Here is a 17,108-nt window from a genome sequence, read left to right as displayed (position 1 = left end):
TCCCGGGAGGCGTGCAGCTTAGAAACGGCTGCAATTGAAGTGGGGCTTTCAGGGAACAATTTAGAGCACCTTCTGTTGGCTCTGCGAAATGTTCTGAAAAGTTAAGGCCTGCCCTGCCCTGGCAAAAGCAGTCATGTGACTGGAGGGAGCAGCGCCAAAAAGCCACAAGCACGTTTGGGGTGGACTTGCTGCGGTAATAAATAACAGTAAGTAGTACTTCTAGCTACACCAGCCTCTTGTGAGACCTCGTTGCCCGCCCACAGGGTCGCAGCACTACACGGCGCAGATCCCTCCGCGGACTCGGCCAACGTCTTCTCCCTCCGCCCCCGGGTCGGATCCCTCCGCGCCCCGAGAGCACGCAAACTCCCCGAGCCCCGGCAAGCACCAGGTCGACGAGGGCGGCCCCGCTAGGGGGGCGGGGACAAGCGAAAACGACAGACGAGACAGCCAATCGAGACGCGGGATCGGCCGGCGGCGATCTGGCGGCCCAATGGGCGCCGCGGAGGGCCTGGCCGAGTGGAGGAAGCGCGGGGGCGACAAGGGGCGTTGTCGTGGCTGACGAGATTATTGGGGCGCCGCCACTGTCTTCGGGAAGGCGCTTCCCCGCCAACGTCATCTGCGAGGACGAGGAGGTAGCCGCGGCTTTGCTCTGTGCGCTGTCCCCCTTCCCTTCCCTTCCCCCCCCGTCCCCCGCGCTCGCAGGCACCCTGAGCCGAGGGCCTGTTGCGCGGTGCCCGGGAGCGCGGCAGGGTGGGTGGAGGGACGGGGGACGGGCGGGGCCTCTCTGGGTTGTGGCGCTCTCTACTGCACCATCCCTAAAACATCGCGCTTCTTCGGTGCCCCCCCCGGCTGCCGCGGCGCGTACTGGGTTGCTGGTGCTGTCCGGCTCGCCTCGGTTCCCAGCCCCACCGTGGCGCGTGCGCGCGTGCGCAGAGGAGGGCCTCTGACGGTAACGCTCTTGGTGGCAGCCGCAGACGTTTGCCGCGTGATATCCCTTTGGCACTGCAAGTCGTGCAAAGTTTGCTGCCGAGGGATGGGAGCGGTCCTGCCTCGTGTAGGATGATAGTCTTGAAACCGTAGATTAAGCACACGCAGTCAGTGTCCTCGGGGATTCGGCTGGGGGGGTGGGGTGGAGATGTGTGGGGGGGTGTGTAAACAGTGGACGTCCGCGTAGCGACCTTAAGGAATTAGTTCTGCATAGGAGAAATGCAGGTCCTGATGTGCCTCGTAATAGCGTTATAGGGATTTCACAGCTCTGCTGTGCAAGGCTTTGGTTCTGAAGCCCCGAACTGGATTATTAAAGCAAAGAATTACAGCTTTTCTTATTTTTCGTAAATAAAAAAACCCAAAAAACCAAATAAAACAAATCTAGAAACCGGTCATCCTGTAGGCTGCAAAAGCTTCCCAGATCTCGTTGCTGTGGTGAGGTGGGGCCGTGATAACAGCATGCTTGCAAGTTTCACGGATGCTGGTGCACCACGATGTGCTAGGAACTCGAGTGAGCTGCTCGGACTGTGTGGGAGGAAAAAAGCAGCCCTTACCTACACGATGGTAACTTTAAGTTAGTATCCCATATCATTTTGTTATTAAACTGCTGACGGTTAACTGTTAGGGATGTCTTCTGCTCTTGAAGGTAGGGTTTATGTGCAATGTAGAAGACAGACTGGTACGCTGCACTTGCAGGCTTCCTGTGATTATGCTTTTGCTCAATACTGGAGCTCCCTGTAGCATGGAAAACAAATGGCCGCTGATCTTCCACTTTGCCGAATCCTTTGCTGATTGAGTTAAGCCCTTTGTCTCCTGCCTCTGCGTGGACCACATCGAATGGAAAAAGTGCTTAGGAAATGGTGAACCCAAATCAAAACATACTGGAGGTCGCTAATGTGAAGTCCTGGCCCGTCTCCTTGCCCCCATCATCTTGCATGCTGAATCCCGCTTCTGGAGGGGGCTCTGTAAATACGTTGCATTTTGTGTATAGAAAGTATTGATATCACGTAAGAAAAGTCAACGTTTCGGCTTGCGTTTGGGGTATCCGGTAACCTGCTTCTGCACGAGTTCAGTGGGGCATATTGATTTGCTTAAGCTGTTGCCTTTCTCTGAAGCCAATTACGTTTTAACTGTTTGCTCTTCCTCCAGTGCCTTGTGTTCTGCGATCTTTCACCCCAAGCTCCGATGCTTTTCCTAGACATGCCTAAGGAGCCAATTATCAGGTTATCTGAAGCAGAAGGTTCTGGTGAATCTGTAAGTACTGGGGAAGCTTTCTGTATGCTAAACTGTACCTGTAATTAGTTCCTAATTTACTAGACTCTTTCCCTCTTGATAGGGCGCGGTAGGCTATTTTGGGTTTTCTGGCGCTGTAACCTTTTTGCCTCTAGCTTGTAACGGAATTGAGCTTTTTGACTAAAAGTAGGGATATAAAGCAATGCTCATCCCTGGGTACATACTTCTGGTGCAAAATGCGGTGTCGCTTTGGAGCGCAGTCTGATGCCTGTTGTCATGGGTGAGAGTGAGAGGAGTGGTACTTCTTCTAATAGGGCGAAGAGGGCTTGGGGTTTTTGGCAGGTCGGGGTGAGGAAGGGCAAAGCCTGTTGAGAGGTGCTGGATGCTTCGCTTTGAGCTATAAAAGTCAAGTTCAAGGACTTTGTGAACCCACGCAAAAGGCAGCCTGAAGTTTATTTTCCACCAGAACTGCTTGTGTTGCCCGAAGATACAATGGGGGCTTTAACCCGGAGACGAGCTTAGCTTCTGTGGGTGTTTTGTAGTCCGTTACTGTGTAGCTTGACAGAAATTGCACGTCTCTTCCCCCCCCCCACCCCCCCACCGCCTAGTGTGCATAATCGGTCTCTGTAGCTTTGCTTGGAAAATGTCGGTTGCAGGCGGACAGACGGTAGTTTGAAGCGCAGTGGTTGAATTGCTAGGAATTGGCTAACTGGTTTCTCTGGGTGGTTCTCTGCTCTCCTTCCTTCCCTTCCTGCCCTCTCCCCTCTTTGTGTGTGGCTTTTTATTTTATTTGTTTACGGTTTTGTACTTCCTTTCTCCAGCTTCTTGGGCATTTAATGTCCGCTGGGAAGAAGCGTGCTGCTCACCTGGGCCTGACCGATGGATTCCGGATGGTTGTGGATGAAGGGCCCGAGGGTGGGCAGCCTGTCTGTCACGTACATCTACATATTCTGGGTGGCCGTCAGTTGGGCTGGCCGCCTGGCTAAGATTTTTGCACCGCAAGAGTTGCCGCACGCGTACGAATCGCCACTGAATGGATTTCGTCTGTTGCCCGTCAGTCTAGCCACTGTCGATGTCTCATTTTTTGTGACGTGTGTCTGTGGAAGGTAACAAAGGCTTTGAGCAGCAGTTGCACAATAAAGATTTAGCATGGGGATATCATCTCTGTCTTGAGCGTCTTACTGAGGGAAATAGTTCTGCAAGTTAAAATGGTGTCTCTGTGGAGCGTAAGTGGTTTTGGGTGGTTCTGGCACAGTGCAGTGTGTTGGAGAAGCATCCAACTCCTGTTGGAGCACTTTATCCCTTTTCTGGTGAGGAGGGATATGGTAGGGGAAAACACTCGGTCTGAATGGCAGCTGTGGGGCTTCCCATAGCACAGTGGAATCTCTTTTGTCGGTTTGGGTCAGCTGTCCCGGCTCTGTCCCCTCCCAACCTCTTGCCCACCCCCAGCTTTCTGGAGTTTGGGGGTGGTTGGAGAGAGAGCCTCCATGCTGTGGGAGCACTGCTCAGCAGTAGTCAAAACAGTGGTGTGTTACAACTGCAAAGCATAGCACTGTGAGGGCTGCTATGGGGAAAGTCGCCTCCATCCCAGCCAGGGCCAAACTACAACTACATCGCGGGGAGACAGCAACTTTCATCTTTCTTTAATGGCTTTTAAAAAAGGGAGATGGGCACATGAAAGCAGGGCGATCCTTCGTTGCCCTTGAACACCGTGTTACTGAGGCACCAGAGACGCCCACTGGAAGGCGTCTTCATCTCTTCTGTATCCCCAAGCAATGGGGTGAAGTTTGGTGATGCGGGCGCGTAAGTAACGCGAGGCCTTCGCCTTTATTTAATCTTCCCGGGGAGAAGTTCTGGCTGTGTAAACTCCCTAAGGTATCCCGAAGGTGTTCCCGCTTCTGGGGGCGGGGGAATTCTGAAGCAGCTAGGCATGGCTCATACATTCAGAGAGACCGGGTGATTGCCGTAGGTTTAGGAGGTCTCTGGCGCCTGGTGGAATCTATGTCTCGCCTCGCTGGCAATGTTGCTGATACTTTGTTCCAAACCAGAGAGAGCAAAGGGTTATTAAACGGTGATCCGCTGAAGAATCGTAGCATCCTAGAGCAGCCCAGGTGGGCAGGGACCTCGAAAGATCGTCTGGCCCAGCCTTTTGTGGCAAAGGGAGCCTAGATGAGATTATCTAGCACCCTGTCCAATCGCATCTTGAAAACCTCCAGCGTTGAGACAAAATGTCTGTCTTGTATCGAGATGAAACCTCTCTCCTGGTGCAACTTGTACCCGTTGCCCCTTGTCTTCTCCATGTGGCTCCTCACGAAGAGAGCACCTCCGGCCTCTTTGTAGCCACCCTTTAAGTACTGGTACTGGCATGCTGTGACGAGGTCCCCCCTGAGCCTTCTCTTCTCCAAGGGAGAAAAGACCCAACTCCTTCAGCCTTTCCTCATAGGGCGGGTTCTCCAGCCCTTTGATCGTCTTTGTGGCCCTCCTCGGGACCCTCTCCAGTCTGTCTGTGTCTTTTTTCGGTTTGTTGTTTTTCTGGGTTTTTTTTGAATTGTGGGGGCCAGAACTGGACACAGCGCTGCAGGTGCGGCCTGCAGGGGTGACCTCTGTGAGAAGAGGCCAGGGTCTGCCCTGGGCTGGACACAGCTGTTTCCAGCCAGCTAGGCACCGGACTCGCCGCAGGCCAAAGCTGAGCAACTCGGCGAAGCTGGTGGCGCCCCTGTGAAAACATCCGCTTAAAGTTAGTATGGGATACAAAGATGATCGCGTAAGCTTACTTGTACGTATCTTGCATGTTAGATGCATGCAAAAAAAGGTCACTTACTAACCCATCAATGCCTGGTGTCAGGTAAGGGATCTCTCGGCCTCGAGGGGTAACCTTTGGGGGGCGTCCCTACTCAAGGGGAGATCGCCGCCGCGCAGCCAGCTGCTGTGGAGGGAGAGCTCAACGGACCCTGATGGCCGCACATATTTCTAGCGTAAAGTGGTTGACTCGCAGTCAGATTTTCTGCCGTGTTCGCGCAGTTTTGGCCGCTTACCAGCCCAGTCTCCAGCCAAACCGGTATGTTGGGTTTGGTGCTGGGTTCTCGCAAGTAAATCAATCTACACCCATATGTTAGGTAACAGATTTGCCATCAATATGTATCATTCTCAGGTTAATTTGATCTTTCTTTGCACCCAGCAGGTTATGGTATGCACTTCACATCTCTATGTCTTCTATTAGCATTTGTGTTCCTATGTCTGTTTTTAGTATAGTAGTTTGTGTGGGCCTCTGAGAAAGTGGTAGCAAGCTGAAGGGCGAATTATGTCAGCTCTTATCAACAGCATCTGGCTAAACAAAAAAGGGGGAGATGTGGGAAACCATATAATTTGAGACAGAACAGCACTGTCTCATGACCCTGAAAGATAAGCGCATCCTGCGCCTCCCTTCTCTGTTCTCAGGAGATAAGCTGTTTTCACACAAACAGCTGCAAAAGATCCTGGAAAACAGCAACTGTGAACTGGCATTTGCAAAGCCACGAATCCAAAGCTCATTGGCTCTAGTAACTATTGTATTAGTATATAAGGTATTCACTTAAACAATAAAATGATTCTGATCAAGCACAAGATTGGGGTCCATGAAGTCATTCACCACAAGCGCACACAGGTATCTGAGTAAGAATTAAACTGGGGTCAGGGACTAAAGGATGTGGTGAAATAACATGTTCATTTACAGTGCGGAGATCTCAAACAAATCTATACTCTGAGTCCCCATCTTTATCTAATAATCGATGTTTGCTTACGGGTAGAATAGGAGTATTATAAGGACTTTGACGTTCTCTAAGTATGCCCTTTTTCAAGAAAGACTCGGTTTGTTTTTGTATTTTTTGCGCCGCAATAAAGAATACCTGCTTAACAGTCTGCCAACTATTGAGTCTTCAATTCCGGCTTTTTACGGCATCAATGGAGAAATCCCCAGAGCCCCTTCTAGGGAGTCAACGTGCTGGGGTGCCTCTCTGAAGTGCCTGCACGCTAACACGCGCAGTATGGGGAAAAAGCACGAGGAGAGGTGCTCTGCTGGACCTCCTGCTGAACAACAAGGAGGGGCTCGTTGGGGATGCGAAGGCCAAAGGCAGCCTTGGCTGCAGCGGCCGTGAGATGGCGGAGTTCAGGATCCCGAGAGGAGGGTAAAAAGCAAGCTCGCAACCCTGGACTTGAGGAGAGCCGACTCTGGCCTCTTCAGGGATCTGCTTGGAGGCGTCCCGTGGGATAGGGCCCTGGAGGGAAGAGGGGCCCAAGGAAGCTGGTTAATATTGGAGGGTCACCTCCTCCGAGCTCAAGAGCGGTCCGTCGCAACGAGCCTTAAGGCTGCGCAAGAGGAAGGTGAGCCTGAATCCAACCTCGAGTTGACTGACGCAAGTAACTCACGAGATGAAGGAGGCTGGACGCTTGTCTGTGCTTGGGCTAGAAGGAAGAACCCTCCCCCCTCTCCTGAAGTGTCCCTACATAACAGACAGGATGCTCTGGGCTTGGGGACTGAAGAGCACGCGAGTAACGGACAGGATCCAGGACAAGCCAGCCATGCAAAGCTGACCCAACCACCCACCCGCATTTGAACCAGTGCCACCGGAAAAGCACGTAAGGTATTGGTAATTGGAGATTCCCTACTGAGAGGCACCGAAGCACCCATTTGCCGTCCAGACGGTTTCTCTAGAGAAGTCTGCTGCCTACCAGGAGCTCGCATCCGTGGCGTCACTGAGAGGCTGCCGAGCCTGGTGAACCCTACAGATTATCATCCGCTCCTACTGTTCCGTGTAGGGTCTGACGAGGCAACTTGGAACCCTCCAAAGAGACTATATGTCCCTCGGAGCAATGTTAAAAGGATCAGGAGCAGAGGTGGTGGTCTCCTCTATCCTCCCAGTCAGAGGAAGGGGTCCAGGAAGGAGGAGGCGAATTGAACAGGTGAATGCCTGGCCGCGTAGCTGGTGCCATGCTCAAGGTTTTGCCTTCTGTGATCATGGATCTACCTTTGAGAAGCCAGGTCTGTTGGCAGCTGATGGGGTTCACCTGACCAAGCGGGGCAAGAGGGGCTTCGCCAACGAGCTGGCCAGACTCACAAGGAGGGCTTTAAACTAGACTCGGCGGGGGAAGGGGATGGAGTTTTGAGCAACAGAGAAGAGCCAGGGGCTGCTGATGCGTTAGGAACCAACAGGGGAACACCTGAGAAATGCCGCAAAGGAACTGGGGCGCGATCCTCCAAAAAGGCGATGCGGTCGACAGCCCAACTGAAGCGTCTCTACGCCAACGCGCGCAGCACGGGTAACAAACATGGCTGAGTAAGGACCTTCTGGTCGAGCTGAAGCACGAGAAGGAAACGCGTAGGCAGTGGAAGCGGGGACAGGCAGCCTGGGAAGAATGTAGGGATGTTGCCCGGGTGCGTGGGGATGGGATCAGGAAAGCTGAGGCACAGCCGGAGCTGAATTTGGCAAGGGGTGTGAAGAATCGTAGGAAGGGCTTCTACTGGGGCATTGGTCAGAAAAGGAAGACTAAAGACACACACCACACTACATACACACACCACACCACACCCCCACCACCCCCCGATAAATAACACAGGAGATCTACAGACAGACGATTTTTTTCCTCCGTTTTCACTGGCGATCACTGTTCCCACATCCATGATCTGGATGATGGGTAGACAGACCGTACCCTCAGCGAGTTTGCTGATGATACAGAACTGGGAGGAATGGCTGATACCCCAGGGGGTTGTGCTGCCATCCAGAGGGACCTCGACGGGCTGGAGAAATGGGCAGGCAGGAGCCTCGTGCAGTTCAACAAGGGGAAGTGCAAAGTCCCGCGCCTGGGGAGGAACAACCCCATGCACCAGTATATGCTGGAGGCCGACTGGCTGGAAAGCAGCTTTGCAGAAAAGGACGTGGGGGGCTCCTGGTGGACACCAAGTTGAACGCGAGCCGACAACGTGCCCTTGCCGCAAAGAAGGCTAAGGCTATCCTTAGCCCGATACAGAGGAAAGCAGGGTTTATGTATGTTACACTACAGTTGTGTAGAGCAATCGAATTGCTCGCTCTCCCCGGGGGTGCAGGGCACCACAGACCACCCTCGGGCAGCTTTGGGGGCTCTGCCTATTTTTCTAAAAGCCTCCTACCCAGCTTAGCGCAAGTCCTATCTTGATCTGCCCTCCAGCCCTCAAGCCACCAGTGCTGAACACGCGCTTTGTATTTTATTTTCTCCCGGGAGGCGTGCAGCTTAGAAACGGCTGCAATTGAAGTGGGGCTTTCAGGGAACAATTTAGAGCACCTTCTGTTGGCTCTGCGAAATGTTCTGAAAAGTTAAGGCCTGCCCTGCCCTGGCAAAAGCAGTCATGTGACTGGAGGGAGCAGCGCCAAAAAGCCACAAGCACGTTTGGGGTGGACTTGCTGCGGTAATAAGTAACAGTAAATAGTACTTCTAGCTACACCAGCCTCTTGTGAGACCTCGTTGCCCGCGCACAGGGTCGCAGCACTACACGGCGCAGATCCCTCCGCGGACTCGGCCAACGTCTTCTCCCTCCGCCCCCGGGTCGGATCCCTCCGCGCCCCGAGAGCACGCAAACTCCCCGAGCCCCGGCAAGCACCAGGTCGACGAGGGCGGCCCCGCTAGGGGGGCGGGGACAAGCGAAAACGACAGACGAGACAGCCAATCGAGACGCGGGATCGGCCGGCGGCGATCTGGAGGCCCAATGGGCGCCGCGGAGGGCCTGGCCGAGTGGAGGAAGCGCGGGGGCGACAAGGGGCGTTGTCGTGGCTGACGAGATTATTGGGGCGCCGCCACTGTCTTCGGGAAGGCGCTTCTCCGCCAACGTCATCTGCGAGGACGAGGAGGTAGCCGCGGCTTTGCTCTGTGCGCTGTCCCCCTTCCCTTCCCTTCCCTTCCCCCCCCGTCCCCCGCGCTCGCAGGCACCCTGAGCCGAGGGCCTGTTGCGCGGTGCCCGGGAGCGCGGCAGGGTGGGTGGAGGGACGGGGGACGGGCGGGGCCTCTCTGGGTTGTGGCGCTCTCTACTGCACCATCCCTAAAACATCGCGCTTCTTCGGTGCCCCCCCCGGCTGCCGCGGCGCGTACTGGGTTGCTGGTGCTGTCCGGCTCGCCTCGGTTCCCAGCCCCACCGTGGCGCGTGCGCGCGTGCGCAGAGGAGGGCCTCTGACGGTAACGCTCTTGGTGGCAGCCGCAGACGTTTGCCGCGTGATATCCCTTTGGCACTGCAAGTCGTGCAAAGTTTGCTGCCGAGGGATGGGAGCGGTCCTGCCTCGTGTAGGATGATAGTCTTGAAACCGTAGATTAAGCACACGCAGTCAGTGTCCTCGGGGATTCGGCTGGGGGGGTGGGGTGGAGATGTGGGGGGGGGTGTGTAAACAGTGGACGTCCGCGTAGCGACCTTAAGGAATTAGTTCTGCATAGGAGAAATGCAGGTCCTGATGTGCCTCGTAATAGCGTTATAGGGATTTCACAGCTCTGCTGTGCAAGGCTTTGGTTCTGAAGCCCCGAACTGGATTATTAAAGCAAAGAATTACAGCTTTTCTTATTTTTCGTAAATAAAAAAACCCAAAAAACCAAATAAAACAAATCTAGAAACCAGTCATTCTGTAGGCTGCAAAAGCTTCCCAGGTCTCGTTGCTGTGGTGAGGTGGGGCCGTGATAACAGCATGCTTGCAAGTTTCACGGATGCTGGTGCACCACGATGTGCTAGGAACTCGAGTGAGCTGCTCGGACTGTGTGGGAGGAAAAAAGCAGCCCTTACCTACACGATGGTAACTTTAAGTTAGTATCCCATATCATTTTGTTATTAAACTGCTGACGGTTAACTGTTAGGGATGTCTTCTGCTCTTGAAGGTAGGGTTTATGTGCAATGTAGAAGACAGACTGGTACGCTGCACTTGCAGGCTTCCTGTGATTATGCTTTTGCTCAATACTGGAGCTCCCTGTAGCATGGAAAACAAATGGCCGCTGATCTTCCACTTTGCCGAATCCTTTGCTGATTGAGTTAAGCCCTTTGTCTCCTGCCTCTGCGTGGACCACATCGAATGGAAAAAGTGCTTAGGAAATGGTGAACCCAAATCAAAACATACTGGAGGTCGCTAATGTGAAGTCCTGGCCCGTCTCCTTGCCCCCATCATCTTGCATGCTGAATCCTGCTTCTGGAGGGGGCTCTGTAAATACGTTGCATTTTGTGTATAGAAAGTATTGATATCACGTAAGAAAAGTCAACGTTTCGGCTTGCGTTTGGGGTATCCGGTAACCTGCTTCTGCACGAGTTCAGTGGGGCATATTGATTTGCTTAAGCTGTTGCCTTTCTCTGAAGCCAATTACGTTTTAACTGTTTGCTCTTCCTCCAGTGCCTTGTGTTCTGCGATCTTTCACCCCAAGCTCCGATGCTTTTCCTAGACATGCCTAAGGAGCCAATTATCAGGTTATCTGAAGCAGAAGGTTCTGGTGAATCTGTAAGTACTGGGGAAGCTTTCTGTATGCTAAACTGTACCTGTAATTAGTTCCTAATTTACTAGACTCTTTCCCTCTTGATAGGGCGCGGTAGGCTATTTTGGGTTTTCTGGCGCTGTAACCTTTTTGCCTCTAGCTTGTAACGGAATTGAGCTTTTTGACTAAAAGTAGGGATATAAAGCAATGCTCATCCCTGGGTACATACTTCTGGTGCAAAATGCGGTGTCGCTTTGGAGCGCAGTCTGATGCCTGTTGTCATGGGTGAGAGTGAGAGGAGTGGTACTTCTTCTAATAGGGCGAAGAGGGCTTGGGGTTTTTGGCAGGTCGGGGTGAGGAAGGGCAAAGCCCGTTGAGAGGTGCTGGATGCTTCGCTTTGAGCTATAAAAGTCAAGTTCAAGGACTTTGTGAACCCACGCAAAAGGCAGCCTGAAGTTTATTTTCCACCAGAACTGCTTGTGTTGCCCGAAGATACAATGGGGGCTTTAACCCGGAGACGAGCTTAGCTTCTGTGGGTGTTTTGTAGTCCGTTACTGTCTAGCTTGACAGAAATTGCACGTCTCTTCCCCCCCACCACCCCCCCACCGCCTAGTGTGCATAATCGGTCTCTGTAGCTTTGCTTGGAAAATGTCGGTTGCAGGCGGACAGACGGTAGTTTGAAGCGCAGTGGTTGAATTGCTAGGAATTGGCTAACTGGTTTCTCTGGGTGGTTCTCTGCTCTCCTTCCTTCCCTTCCTGCCCTCTCCCCTCTTTGTGTGTGGCTTTTTATTTTATTTGTTTACGGTTTTGTACTTCCTTTCTCCAGCTTCTTGGGCATTTAATGTCCGCTGGGAAGAAGCGTGCTGCTCACCTGGGCCTGACCGATGGATTCCGGATGGTTGTGGATGAAGGGCCCGAGGGTGGGCAGCCTGTCTGTCACGTACATCTACATATTCTGGGTGGCCGTCAGTTGGGCTGGCCGCCTGGCTAAGATTTTTGCACCGCAAGAGTTGCCGCACGCGTACGAATCGCCACTGAATGGATTTCGTCTGTTGCCCGTCAGTCTAGCCACTGTCGATGTCTCATTTTTTGTGACGTGTGTCTGTGGAAGGTAACAAAGGCTTTGAGCAGCAGTTGCACAATAAAGATTTAGCATGGGGATATCATCTCTGTCTTGAGCGTCTTACTGAGGGAAATAGTTCTGCAAGTTAAAATGGTGTCTCTGTGGAGCGTAAGTGGTTTTGGGTGGTTCTGGCACAGTGCAGTGTGTTGGAGAAGCATCCAACTCCTGTTGGAGCACTTTATCCCTTTTCTGGTGAGGAGGGATATGGTAGGGGAAAACACTCGGTCTGAATGGCAGCTGTGGGGCTTCCCATAGCACAGTGGAATCTCTTTTGTCGGTTTGGGTCAGCTGTCCCGGCTCTGTCCCCTCCCAACCTCTTGCCCACCCCCAGCTTTCTGGAGTTTGGGGGTGGTTGGAGAGAGAGCCTCCATGCTGTGGGAGCACTGCTCAGCAGTAGTCAAAACAGTGGTGTGTTACAACTGCAAAGCATAGCACTGTGAGGGCTGCTATGGGGAAAGTCGCCTCCATCCCAGCCAGGGCCAAACTACAACTACATCGCGGGGAGACAGCAACTTTCATCTTTCTTTAATGGCTTTTAAAAAAGGGAGATGGGCACATGAAAGCAGGGCGATCCTTCGTTGCCCTTGAACACCGTGTTACTGAGGCACCAGAGACGCCCACTGGAAGGCGTCTTCATCTCTTCTGTATCCCCAAGCAATGGGGTGAAGTTTGGTGATGCGGGCGCGTAAGTAACGCGAGGCCTTCGCCTTTATTTAATCTTCCCGGGGAGAAGTTCTGGCTGTGTAAACTCCCTAAGGTATCCCGAAGGTGTTCCCGCTTCTGGGGGCGGGGGAATTCTGAAGCAGCTAGGCATGGCTCATACATTCAGAGAGACCGGGTGATTGCCGTAGGTTTAGGAGGTCTCTGGCGCCTGGTGGAATCTATGTCTCGCCTCGCTGGCAATGTTGCTGATACTTTGTTCCAAACCAGAGAGAGCAAAGGGTTATTAAACGGTGATCCGCTGAAGAATCGTAGCATCCTAGAGCAGCCCAGGTGGGCAGGGACCTCGAAAGATCGTCTGGCCCAGCCTTTTGTGGCAAAGGGAGCCTAGATGAGATTATCTAGCACCCTGTCCAATCGCATCTTGAAAACCTCCAGCGTTGAGACAAAATGTCTGTCTTGTATCGAGATGAAACCTCTCTCCTGGTGCAACTTGTACCCGTTGCCCCTTGTCTTCTCCATGTGGCTCCTCGCGAAGAGAGCACCTCCGGCCTCTTTGTAGCCACCCTTTAAGTACTGGTACTGGCATGCTGTGACGAGGTCCCCCCTGAGCCTTCTCTTCTCCAAGGGAGAAAAGACCCAACTCCTTCAGCCTTTCCTCATAGGGCGGGTTCTCCAGCCCTTTGATCGTCTTTGTGGCCCTCCTCGGGACCCTCTCCAGTCTGTCTGTGTCTTTTTTCGGTTTGTTGTTTTTCTGGGTTTTTTTTGAATTGTGGGGGCCAGAACTGGACACAGCGCTGCAGGTGCGGCCTGCAGGGGTGACCTCTGTGAGAAGAGGCCAGGGTCTGCCCTGGGCTGGACACAGCTGTTTCCAGCCAGCTAGGCACCGGACTCGCCGCAGGCCAAAGCTGAGCAACTCGGCGAAGCTGGTGGCGCCCCTGTGAAAACATCCGCTTAAAGTTAGTATGGGATACAAAGATGATCGCGTAAGCTTACTTGTACGTATCTTGCATGTTAGATGCATGCAAAAAAAGGTCACTTACTAACCCATCAATGCCTGGTGTCAGGTAAGGGATCTCTCGGCCTCGAGGGGTAACCTTTGGGGGGCGTCCCTACTCAAGGGGAGATCGCCGCCGCGCAGCCAGCTGCTGTGGAGGGAGAGCTCAACGGACCCTGATGGCCGCACATATTTCTAGCGTAAAGTGGTTGACTCGTAGTCAGATTTTCTGCCGTGTTCGCGCAGTTTTGGCCGCTTACCAGCCCAGTCTCCAGCCAAACCGGTATGTTGGGTTTGGTGCTGGGTTCTCGCAAGTAAATCAATCTACACCCATATGTTAGGTAACAGATTTGCCATCAATATGTATCATTCTCAGGTTAATTTGATCTTTCTTTGCACCCAGCAGGTTATGGTATGCACTTCACATCTCTATGTCTTCTATTAGCATTTGTGTTCCTATGTCTGTTTTTAGTATAGTAGTTTGTGTGGGCCTCTGAGAAAGTGGTAGCAAGCTGAAGGGCGAATTATGTCAGCTCTTATCAACAGCATCTGGCTAAACAAAAAAGGGGGAGATGTGGGAAACCATATAATTTGAGACAGAACAGCACTGTCTCATGACCCTGAAAGATAAGCGCATCCTGCGCCTCCCTTCTCTGTTCTCAGGAGATAAGCTGTTTTCACACAAACAGCTGCAAAAGATCCTGGAAAACAGCAACTGTGAACTGGCATTTGCAAAGCCACGAATCCAAAGCTCATTGGCTCTAGTAACTATTGTATTAGTATATAAGGTATTCACTTAAACAATAAAATGATTCTGATCAAGCACAAGATTGGGGTCCATGAAGTCATTCACCACAAGCGCACACAGGTATCTGAGTAAGAATTAAACTGGGGTCAGGGACTAAAGGATGTGGTGAAATAACATGTTCATTTACAGTGCGGAGATCTCAAACAAATCTATACTCTGAGTCCCCATCTTTATCTAATAATCGATGTTTGCTTACGGGTAGAATAGGAGTATTATAAGGACTTTGACGTTCTCTAAGTATGCCCTTTTTCAAGAAAGACTCGGTTTGTTTTTGTATTTTTTGCGCCGCAATAAAGAATACCTGCTTAACAGTCTGCCAACTATTGAGTCTTCAATTCCGGCTTTTTACGGCATCAATGGAGAAATCCCCAGAGCCCCTTCTAGGGAGTCAACGTGCTGGGGTGCCTCTCTGAAGTGCCTGCACGCTAACACGCGCAGTATGGGGAAAAAGCACGAGGAGAGGTGCTCTGCTGGACCTCCTGCTGAACAACAAGGAGGGGCTCGTTGGGGATGCGAAGGCCAAAGGCAGCCTTGGCTGCAGCGGCCGTGAGATGGCGGAGTTCAGGATCCCGAGAGGAGGGTAAAAAGCAAGCTCGCAACCCTGGACTTGAGGAGAGCCGACTCTGGCCTCTTCAGGGATCTGCTTGGAGGCGTCCCGTGGGATAGGGCCCTGGAGGGAAGAGGGGCCCAAGGAAGCTGGTTAATATTGGAGGGTCACCTCCTCCGAGCTCAAGAGCGGTCCGTCGCAACGAGCCTTAAGGCTGCGCAAGAGGAAGGTGAGCCTGAATCCAACCTCGAGTTGACTGACGCAAGTAACTCACGAGATGAAGGAGGCTGGACGCTTGTCTGTGCTTGGGCTAGAAGGAAGAACCCTCCCCCCTCTCCTGAAGTGTCCCTACATAACAGACAGGATGCTCTGGGCTTGGGGACTGAAGAGCACGCGAGTAACGGACAGGATCCAGGACAAGCCAGCCATGCAAAGCTGACCCAACCACCCACCCGCATTTGAACCAGTGCCACCGGAAAAGCACGTAAGGTATTGGTAATTGGAGATTCCCTACTGAGAGGCACCGAAGCACCCATTTGCCGTCCAGACGGTTTCTCTAGAGAAGTCTGCTGCCTACCAGGAGCTCGCATCCGTGGCGTCACTGAGAGGCTGCCGAGCCTGGTGAACCCTACAGATTATCATCCGCTCCTACTGTTCCGTGTAGGGTCTGACGAGGCAACTTGGAACCCTCCAAAGAGACTATATGTCCCTCGGAGCAATGTTAAAAGGATCAGGAGCAGAGGTGGTGGTCTCCTCTATCCTCCCAGTCAGAGGAAGGGGTCCAGGAAGGAGGAGGCGAATTGAACAGGTGAATGCCTGGCCGCGTAGCTGGTGCCATGCTCAAGGTTTTGCCTTCTGTGATCATGGATCTACCTTTGAGAAGCCAGGTCTGTTGGCAGCTGATGGGGTTCACCTGACCAAGCGGGGCAAGAGGGGCTTCGCCAACGAGCTGGCCAGACTCACAAGGAGGGCTTTAAACTAGACTCGGCGGGGGAAGGGGATGGAGTTTTGAGCAACAGAGAAGAGCCAGGGGCTGCTGATGCGTTAGGAACCAACAGGGGAACACCTGAGAAATGCCGCAAAGGAACTGGGGCGCGATCCTCCAAAAAGGCGATGCGGTCGACAGCCCAACTGAAGCGTCTCTACGCCAACGCGCGCAGCACGGGTAACAAACATGGCTGAGTAAGGACCTTCTGGTCGAGCTGAAGCACGAGAAGGAAACGCGTAGGCAGTGGAAGCGGGGACAGGCAGCCTGGGAAGAATGTAGGGATGTTGCCCGGGTGCGTGGGGATGGGATCAGGAAAGCTGAGGCACAGCCGGAGCTGAATTTGGCAAGGGGTGTGAAGAATCGTAGGAAGGGCTTCTACTGGGGCATTGGTCAGAAAAGGAAGACTAAAGACACACACCACACTACATACACACACCACACCACACCCCCACCACCCCCCGATAAATAACACAGGAGATCTACAGACAGACGATTTTTTTCCTCCGTTTTCACTGGCGATCACTGTTCCCACATCCATGATCTGGATGATGGGTAGACAGACCGTACCCTCAGCGAGTTTGCTGATGATACAGAACTGGGAGGAATGGCTGATACCCCAGGGGGTTGTGCTGCCATCCAGAGGGACCTCGACGGGCTGGAGAAATGGGCAGGCAGGAGCCTCGTGCAGTTCAACAAGGGGAAGTGCAAAGTCCCGCGCCTGGGGAGGAACAACCCCATGCACCAGTATATGCTGGAGGCCGACTGGCTGGAAAGCAGCTTTGCAGAAAAGGACGTGGGGGGCTCCTGGTGGACACCAAGTTGAACGCGAGCCGACAACGTGCCCTTGCCGCAAAGAAGGCTAAGGCTATCCTTAGCCCGATACAGAGGAAAGCAGGGTTTATGTATGTTACACTACAGTTGTGTAGAGCAATCGAATTGCTCGCTCTCCCCGGGGGTGCAGGGCACCACAGACCACCCTCGGGCAGCTTTGGGGGCTCTGCCTATTTTTCTAAAAGTCTCCTACCCAGCTTAGCGCAAGTCCTATCTTGATCTGCCCTCCAGCCCTCAAGCCACCAGTGCTGAACACGCGCTTTGTATTTTATTTTCTCCCGGGAGGCGTGCAGCTTAGAAACGGCTGCAATTGAAGTGGGGCTTTCAGGGAACAATTTAGAGCACCTTCTGTTGGCTCTGCGAAATGTTCTGAAAAGTTAAGGCCTGCCCTGCCCTGGCAAAAGCAGTCATGTGACTGGAGGGAGCAGCGCCAAAAAGCCACAAGCACGTTTGGGGTGGACTTGCTGCGGTAATAAATAACAGTAAGTA

The 17,108-nt window shown here is 52.9% G+C and overlaps 2 protein-coding genes across 2 annotated transcripts; both read left to right on the top strand.

Annotated features, from left to right (window-relative positions):
• Positions 1-242: 242 nt before the first annotated feature.
• Positions 243-3,381, top strand: LOC142365493 (adenosine 5'-monophosphoramidase HINT2-like; the record flags this gene model as incomplete). Its single annotated transcript, XM_075446313.1, has 3 exons — positions 243-632; positions 2,137-2,241; positions 3,042-3,381. Coding segments are annotated over 3 exons (660 nt in total), but the record flags the coding sequence as incomplete, so codon positions are not given.
• Positions 3,382-8,687: 5,306 nt separating this feature from the next.
• On the top strand, positions 8,688-11,831 carry LOC142365492 (adenosine 5'-monophosphoramidase HINT2-like; the record flags this gene model as incomplete). The annotated part of the gene is made up of 3 exons (XM_075446312.1): positions 8,688-9,077; positions 10,587-10,691; positions 11,492-11,831. Coding segments are annotated over 3 exons (660 nt in total), but the record flags the coding sequence as incomplete, so codon positions are not given.
• Positions 11,832-17,108: the final 5,277 nt, after the last annotated feature.

This window comes from Opisthocomus hoazin, chromosome W (genome assembly GCF_030867145.1).
Source record: "Opisthocomus hoazin isolate bOpiHoa1 chromosome W, bOpiHoa1.hap1, whole genome shotgun sequence".
NCBI classification, from domain to species: Eukaryota; Metazoa; Chordata; class Aves; order Opisthocomiformes; family Opisthocomidae; genus Opisthocomus; species Opisthocomus hoazin.
The sequence above is the reverse complement of the archived record's forward strand: the minus strand, read 5'-3'. Positions and strand labels throughout refer to the sequence as shown.